This window comes from Pholis gunnellus, assembly GCF_910591455.1.
Source record: "Pholis gunnellus genome assembly, chromosome: 10".
NCBI classification, from domain to species: Eukaryota; Metazoa; Chordata; class Actinopteri; order Perciformes; family Pholidae; genus Pholis; species Pholis gunnellus.
Window position 1 is genome coordinate 25,135,933 of NC_136537.1, and position 9,306 is coordinate 25,145,238.

Consider the following 9,306-nt stretch of genomic DNA (forward strand, 5'->3'; position numbering starts at 1 on the left):
ACATCGAAAAAAGTATATTTGCAGTTTTTTTAAAACCTCGGCTGAAAACCAAGACGGTGAGAAGCAAACTTTCTACAACTGTGACCGAAATAAAATAAAAAACGTTACAGCGAGCTGTTCGAAAGGTGGAGACGGAAATGTTCACGTTGAGACTGAAACGTCGAGGGCGAGGTGTGACTGCTCACCGGCTGCGTTTCATTAGTGTCGCTGAAAGAAATGGCTTTTCCTAAAGACACTGGACAGACGTTCAACCACCAGCTGGCTGATGTTGTGCAGAGACTGACGTCCTGCTGGATTTGCATAAAGTCAAAAAAGTTGAATCTGTCCAAACTTCAGATTCCTTCCCTCACGTCAAAGTTTAGAGATAAGTTAGTTCACGTCTTCTTTTCATATTCTTGTAGAAACATTGTCTCGTGAATTTACAGATTTCTGAAACTGTTCTGATAGTTTTCTTATAAAAGAAAAGAGATTCTGATCTTAAAGAGACGAAGAGTTTATATCAGTTTAATTCTGAGATATGAACACAAAGTTGTCAAAATTGCAAGATGAGATATGTAAGATGTTTATTTTTGTTTTTATTTGAAATATAAATCTAGAATTTTCTCATTAATATGAAATTCAGATCTTTTAATTATGACATTTTATTTTTACTATAACACATCGAAATTATGAGCTTCGTGTAATTTCATATCCAAATCTTGTAAATGAATAATGCATTTTATTGTCATTTCTTGTGTTTGTGAGATGTTAAATTATATTTACGTGCCGTAGAAGTAATATTTAAAGATCGTGAACGAGGAGCGCTTCTGTAGTAACGTCCCAGATGGTGTTGTAGTACCTTCCTGTGTGGTTTGGGGGCGCTGTGCGTTGCTGTTTGGAAGGCTAACTGCTAACTGCTAACGTTTTCTCTTTCAGGTCAGTGCTGATGATGCAAACTTTGTTTTTTTGGGGAACCTGAGGGACGAACGTCTGGTACAAAACAAAGAAGGCCTCACAGTTTGACTGGAGACTTAAATAAAAAACAATCCGCTGCAGAACTCAAACTTTGTCAAACAAAGAGAAGTTGTCGATCGTAAGGCATCAAAAACACGACTTCTAGTTCTTTTGATTCTTCCAAACGTTTTGATCACAGAACAGGAACACAGTTGCATAAGTAAAAGATCCAGATTGTGTGCGACGACGAGGACGGAACCACCAACAACAACACCGACATCCATGGAAGTTTCCTTGAGATCAGTGAACCCAAAAAACGTTAAGTTTAAAAATCTGCTGCCTGTTTTTAAATCGTTCATTCTCACGAAAAAAAAAACACAAAGACGAGAGGATCGGGTCTAATATTAAGATGGATAAAACACCGAAAGCAAGAGAAACGCTCGGTCCAAAAGTAAAGACTGGAGGAATATTATGATCGTTATAAGCTTCTGAAATATAAAAATTTCACATGACGAGGATTTTTTTGCCGTTTCCTCAACGGCAGGAAAAAAAAACCATATCGGTGCATATCGTTCTTGCTTTCGTCTTTTTTTGTTACTTTTAGCTTTTTTTCTTCTTTTTGCTAAGATGCATTGCTCTTCATTAAGTGCCCCAACAAAGAAATAGTGCATTAAGAAATAACCATGATTATACATTTCACAATAATACACAGAAGGACGAGAAGAACCAGGGGAAACACAAATGATGCTGTTTACAAAAAGTTAAATATCATATCGTAAAAGCATTTTTATACAAAAGTGATGAAAGCGTTTTTTAGTTTTTTTTGCGTCCTGCTTTCAAAAACAGGGTGACCATGTCGTGACGTGTTTTTTTGTTTGTTTTGTTTTTACAAAAGGGTTAATTCCTCTCACTTGTTCACTCTTTTTACAATATCTAAAAGGTATTAAGACATCAAATGTGTTTACATATATATATTTGAGACTATCATTCAGGCCTAAAATCACAAAAGGAACTCCCCCAAAAACATACTTTTTATAAATACATATAAAATAAGCACAATCAGAAGAATAACAAGAGAATCTGGTACCTAAATGTGATTAAAACGGCTGCAAGCTTTTTCTGGTTAAAATCTACCACTCAACACACCTGAAACAGAACTATTGTACTGGATTAAAAAATAAAATGAGAGACGTCCAAACAAAGAAATAAAAAATTATAAAAAACAAGAATAAAAAGTTGGGCCGCCTCAACTCGATTCCGTTATTGTAACGTTTGTTCTTCTCTCTGCAGGACGTTTGATTCTTTCTTTAGAAAATTACTGCATTCTCCTCCTTTTAGAATATGAGACGAACTTTGTTAAACGCTAGAAGATGTGATTTTGATCTTTAGGGGGGGGGGGGGCACTGGGAAGATTTCTGATTGAAAATCTAGAACCCGTCTGACGGGTTCTAGATTTAAATAAGAGGTTTTTTTCCTGGTTTTCTGGACTCGGTCCGACTCAGATTCAGAATCCACCGAGAGCTTCTGATCCGGCGAGAGAAATATTTAGTGAAGAGACGAAAGACCTTCAACCGAAACCAAAAACACATTCCAACCAAAACACAGTTATACTGTGGTTCCACACATCATATGGGACCTGAATCGCTGCTTTGTATATTTTAGCTCATTTACTACAAAACCAAATAAGAGAATATTTATGTATTGTTGCGTGATGTTTAAAAAGGTGCAGAATGAACTTCGTTGTGACGCAACAATAAGAAAAGTAAAAGTAGACGAAATGTCGACAAATTAATTTTCTCTCTGCAGGTTGATTTTCCATTGAAATAAATAAATACAATTAATTATTTAAATAATCAATTTGGAATAAATCAATTAAAACATGCAGAAACACTAAGTTTAAATTTGAGTGATGTCTGCACATTTTAACATTTTATCTTCCTCCATTGGTTTCCACTCATTTCCACTCGCCTCGTGTGTGTAATCCATCACAGTGAACACAGAGTCTGTCTGCAGTTGTTCTTTTTTGGGTTGATTTACAATATGTTTAAATAAATTGTTTGTGTTTTCTCCTCATGTCATTTGAGTGACAAATTTAAGTTTTTCAAATTGAATTAAGTTGAATAAAGTTTGTGTCAAAGCTCCATTCTTCTTCTTCTTCTTAATTCAGTTCTGTTACCTCACTTGAACCAATCAGAGTCAGGCTTCAGGATGTTTAGTTGCGTAAAACGTTCAAATGTAATTAAATGAGATAATTTCTTTATTATTGAGTCTTCAACACCTGACTTCAGGATCTGGTCTCAGTTTCAGGTCCATAAAGAACTCCATTTAAGTGAAGATGGATTTTAACAATAAATAAAGTAGTAACAGTGGTTCCTGTGATAGATTACACAACATGTATCATTATTTGATATTATATAGAGATAAAGGAAATGAGAATATTTATCAGTGATTTGTACTAAATGACTAAAATATAGAAGCGCACCGGCCCTTTAATTCTGACCAGCTCAAACCGGATTGACTTGTTAGCCAATGAGTGACCAGAAGCTCCCGGTGGACACGCCTCCTTCCTGTCTCACAGTGGTTCAAACTGATCCGACCTGTTTTAGTCTCCACAGACTTCTGAAGTCAAACACAACTAATACTCAACACAACATGTAGTACACACACTGCAGACACACACACTCCCCCCCCCCCCCCCCCCAGTCCCCCCCCCCGATGACGTCGACTGGCGGTCAAATTATTCGATGAAGAGTCAAACTTTGTCTTCTGCTGCAGTGGTGGATTGTGGGTCGGTCGAGGGGATGATGCGAAGGTTCTTTTTTTTGTGTGGCATGTCAGGTGGGCGGGGCCATCAGTGGTTGGGGGGGCGTTGGGAGGGGGGGGGGCGGTGGTCTGACGGTATCTGGTAACCCTCCTCACATTGGGGGGACGATGAGACCTGCCATAGCTGAGAGACGACCAGACAAAACACTCAGTTTGATTTCTCTGAACGACAGAAACAAAACAATCAGAAGCAGAAATGAACTCGTCTCTCTGCTGAATGTCAGAGAAACAAATGTGGACGAAAGGCTCCGTCTCTCCGCAGACAAAGAAGAAGAACCTTCACCGCAAGAAGTTTCATCTCATCAAGTCATTCTGGTCATCATTGAGCCCGAAAAGTTCAGTTTTCTTAAAACAAGTTCATTCAAATGGGACACCATAGAGTATCAGTGTGTTACGTTTATTTAATTAACGCTGCACCGCGTAGCGTTAGCTTCATTACCAACATTGATGTTCAAATTCAACATTCAAAAGCTCTCTTGTGTTTAAATCTGGTATTTGCAAACTCTTTTTAACGTTAGCTGTTAGCTCCGTTAGCCAAGCAGGACTGTGCTGCCCACCGGCTGCTAACGGCTAACAGCTAACGTTGAGGGTCTGGTGACTAGAGAGCATGAACGCTGGTCTCTAGATCGCATCCATAAAGATAAGTCCTCATTCCAACTTTTACAAAATCAGTCGCACCCTGGACCATCAGGAAACAGACTATCGTATGAAGTTACATTGTTGATATTATTGAACCCTAAAACGTTATCTTCCTAAAAAGATAAACTTGTTTTTGTACTTGTAGTCCTCCAAAGTCCTCTCAACCTCAGCATCCCGACCTCATAAAGATGTGACTATCTAGTATTTATATTTGTATTTGTATATTTGTAGAGCGCCGCCATCGTATCGATTATAAGGAAACAATGACGACATGAATACTTCTTAAAAACACCTTAAAAGAATTAAATTAACTTAGTTTTCCATCATCAAACATCAGTAAATAAATCCATCTACTGATGGTCCCGACCTCAACATGAAGAATTTAAATGTATGAAAAATCTCAAAATGAGATTTTTATTAGAATTCTTCTTGAGAAAATAAGACTTCAGAATTGTTGAACATGAATAGAAATGTTCTTAAGCTTCACAAAGATCAACAGAAGTTACAAAGAAACCAGGTTTCCTTTAATTCATGACACCAAACGTATAATAACTGTCTCTTTGTGTTTATTTTAAGGGCTTTTTGGCCAAAATATTTCAACTTTCATCTATTATTTTACGTCTGTTTTCCCCCTTTTTTTTTGCACGAACATTCCTGAAGCATGTTGTTGTTGTTAGCGTCTGAAGCACGTTGAATTATTAGATGTTTGTCATCATCAGGACTCAGCGAGGGACAAACATTATTTAATAAGATGAATAAAACACCAGAAAAGTTATGGATCAACTTTGACCTCCGAGTGTCAAACAGCAGGTTCTTCACATGTAACAAATAAAGAGTTATTATCATTACGGGGGGGCGAGGGTGGGGGGGTGCTGACAGGCGGGAGTGGGGGGGTTGTGGGTGGGGGGGTGGGATGCTCACCCTGGAGGTTGCTGCCATTGTTGGTGGTGCAGGTGGGGGGCGGGGAGGTCTGTGGCCGCACGACGGGGGCGAAGGCGCTCTTCTGTTTGACTGCAGAAACCATATGGACAGGAGAGAATGAATAAGGGCCTATGGGAGCAGAGGAAGAGAGAGGAGGAGGTGAGGAGGGGAGGAGGAGTCCTACAGGAGGAGGTGACGGTATATAAACCAGCAGGCAGACAGTGATATCGGATGGAGATGAATCATGCAGGAGGAGGGGGGGTGGGGGGGGGGCTCAGATCGGGCCGAGAGGTCTGGAGGAACAAACATGCTCCGAAAACACAAACAGCTGCAACATCTGGCAAAGTTGATCCATAACTTGAAGGACTTTTATTTTTATTTAAAAAATAAAAAACCAACCTGATCCCAACATGAGAGCAGCAGCAGCTTCATCCACACAAACTGTACAGGTGTGTGTGTTTGTGTGTGTGTGTGTGTGTGTGTGTGTGCGTGAGTGTGTGTGTGTGTGTGTTAGTTTTTTAATAAACCCATCATTTGTGTCTTTTGTTGCTATAACTGGTTTCTGATTCTAATTAAAGGGACAGTCTGAACATTGTGTTGAGGTGTTCAGATATCAGGTCTCATGTCCGTGTGTGTTCCGTACAGAGCTGGAGTCAGGGTGTTGTTAGCCTAGCTTAGCATTAAGACTGGAAGCAGGGTCTAAAATCTGAACATTTTCTGAGAATATAGTGATGTTTAGTAACTTTTTTTAGAGATAGTTGTAAAATATTCAAATCACATGATCTTCCTCAGCAACCAGTTGCCAAATTATTAATTTTTCTAAAGAATTCTTCAGACTTTTTATCTTGTTTTGGAATTCCAATGACAACTCGATAACTTGACAAATCCAGCAGCTGATGAAGATCATGTAATATGACAGAAAGCTCCAGAACAGCCACTGTACAGACTTTTAATTCTAAATATTATTTTTGCTGTTTCAAAAGTGAAGAACTTTAAAAAATAAAACGACCTAAAGTCCAGAAAAAGTGCAGGTTGGTGTCCTTTCTTTTTTTATTAAAGCAGGCTAGCTGTTTCCCTCCGCTTCCAGTCTTTATGCTAAGCTAGGCTAACCACGCCACTGACTCCAGCTCTCTGCTGAACACACACGGACACGAGACCTGATATCTGAACATCTCAATCTCTGACAGAGAGCAAAGAAGACGAGTTCATGTTTCCACAGAGTTTTATGGACCACAGTGAGTCTGTGAATGATTCAAGGACAGCGTTTGAAAATGGAACTGTAAAATGAAACGGGGGGGGGGGGGATGTAAATGTGATTTATCTTCTCCTGCCAACAAGCTATCAGTGTGTCCTGGATCGCTGCTTCCTCCTCCTCACATTTCCTCTCTGTGTTGGCTCCTTCTTGTTGTTTTTCTGTTTTTTTCCAGCTGATATTAATGGATTCGGCCCAAAGCGTGAATGCATGAGGGATGCGGTGAAGGATAGTTAGTGGGGTTAGTCGAGGAGGAGGAGGAGGAGGTGAGGAGGAGGAGGAGGAGGATGGACAGGGGGACAGTCAGGAGGAAGGAGGAAGGTGAACAATGCGTGGCGATGTTCGGTCGACACACACACACACACACACACACACACACACTCAGACCCTCGGCGGAGGGAAACTGTAGCTCAGCCAGGCGAGATGTGTGAGCCCACCTTTTGTTTTGGTCGCCAGAGACGACAACATCACCTGGCACAGTTACCGCTGCCTTCTAAACGAGCCTCGCTGAGCCTCGCTGAGGCGCTTTGATACGAAAGCCAAAAAACTATGGAGCGCTTCCCCACCGCCGGGCGAGTTTTTAGACTTTATCGTTTTTTAGTTGTTTTTTTTCCTAAAACACACCTGCGATCCTTCCAAAAGCAGCAGCTCTCCCGACTCCGGGCGCGTTAATCAGAAGGAAAGTTTCAGAGGAACAACAGGGCCCCGACTGAGAACTACTGAAGCGTCTACTCGTCTCCTGCAGCGGGAAACGCTTCACTTTTATTCACTTTCTTTATTCTGTGCACAACAACGCCTCGACTGGAAGAAACAACGACTGCTCTGCATCTAGTGAAAATACAAGAAGTACTTCAACTTCAGCTCATATTCAAGGTATTAATACAACAATACGATTTAAGACTCCAGCCCGACCAGGACGGGATGTTTGAGGCCGAATATTCAATAACTTAAAGAATCTCAAGACTAAGATATCAGCTGATTCTCATTTTCTTAACGCAACACATCACATAAATAAACATTTTCCTTTTAATTTTCAACAATTGCGACCAAGAAATGTGCCGAGCAGAACATCTTACGATGTAAAAATAAACTGAAGAGTGTTTGATGTGCCAATATAAATACATCTGCTACGAGCTCGTTCGTGTTTACTTGTTCTACAATCAGATCGTTTGACAAAGATAATTACTTTAATCGCTTTCAGACGAATTAATGTTCTTTACTTTTCTTCATTACATCAGATTTTCTTCCTCGAGCACAAATCCACCAAAAAATATCAATAACTAACAACTTATAGTTGAACTTTAACTGACATTTCAACTGCTTTCAGTAAATACACTTCAACTAACTTCAGTTTTGGGGTTAAGAAGAAAACATTTTGAATGTTTTCACTACTTTCACTTCTCCAATAACTTGTACACCAACACGTAAACACTTCAACTGACACTTGAACTCCTTTCAATGCCCACACTTCAACTGACACTTCAACTGACACGTCAACTCCCTTACATGCTTATATTGACACTTCGACTCCTCTTACTTCTTACACATCCTCTAATACTTCAGCTAAATGTTGTTGTGACCTTTCACCCGACACATCAACTGCTTTGATCTCACACTAAACTGACACTTTTATCACCCACACTTGAAATGACACTTCAACTCCTTTCAATGCCCGCACTTCAACTGCTTTAAATGACACTTCCAATTCCTTCAGTGCCTCAGCCGTAACTTTCAAAAACAATGTTTCAGTTGTGAACAAAGATACATTTTCTTTACTAAAAGTAGCTAATTCAGAGTATCAAGTTGTTCCCTGAAATGATAAACAGTGAAGTGTGTTTTGGATTGTAAAGATTTCAGCCGGTGGAAGCGGTTCCTTCCTGCTCTCTCAGTTGGATGAGGTTCGTTTTTTTTTTTTTTATATATTAAACATTTCAACGGACTCACTTGCGTAAGCAGAGTTGGTGGATCCGTTGAGGAAGCTGGGGGATCCGGGTACGCCCAGGTTGGTCATCCCCGCTCCGTATCCGTTCATGGTGGACGTGATGGTGTTGTAGTTGGACTGCTGAGGCGTGGAGCTCGGCACGTAGCCGCGAGGAGACACGCTGTTCGAGTTACGGGAGTAACCTGCGAGGAGGAAAAAACACGAGCTACCGTCAAGAGAGAGGATGAGGCCTGTTCTTCTTCATGTGTTTATAAAGCTGCTGCATCCTGAGCCAGGTGGGCTGAAATCACCCTGAAACAAAACCAGACTGTGGTCAGAGTTCATCTCAGCCCAATGTCGTTTAACTTGATGTTTCTATTTTGTAGACTTTCTACTTGTATGTTTAGAATAGAAAGAGGAATATAAGGGAAGGGAGGTGCAAATACGATGAAATAAAGTTTTTACTTTTACTCTGAAAAACTTTCAGAAAGACTTTAAATGATACTTAAAGAGTTTAAGGGAATTTACTCAAACTGGAGAAGATTTACAACATTTCTCGGGAGTTTCATCCAGAGAAACCAGTTTCTAAATCCAGTTCCTTCCCCCCAAAAAACAAACCAATATATTGAACTCATGAGTCTGATCACCGGAGTTCATAAGACGTTTTCAGACCTCGAGAACCGAACCAGACCTCATTCATTAATTCATCGTTTTAAAACTAACCATCATCCCACCTCACAGTTCAGGTGATGATGATGATGAAGATGATGGAAGAGCTAACACAGCACTCAGGGTACCGGGTCTGGTTCTTGGTGAT

The 9,306-nt window shown here is 40.1% G+C and overlaps 1 protein-coding gene across 1 annotated transcript in view; it reads right to left on the reverse strand.

Moving 5' to 3' along the window:
* Positions 1-3,741: 3,741 nt before the first annotated feature.
* Positions 3,742-9,306, reverse strand: part of LOC306702467 (transcription factor COE3) — a gene marked incomplete at its 5' end in the record, with an annotated part of 125,591 nt that continues 120,026 nt past the window's right edge. Inside the window, 3 exons of the mRNA XM_079168099.1 lie at positions 3,742-3,880; positions 5,317-5,406; positions 8,513-8,692. Coding sequence (XP_079024225.1) covers positions 3,849-3,880; positions 5,317-5,406; positions 8,513-8,692 — 302 coding nt within the window. The 3' untranslated portion in view covers positions 3,742-3,848. The remainder of the gene's footprint in view (positions 3,881-5,316; positions 5,407-8,512; positions 8,693-9,306) is intronic.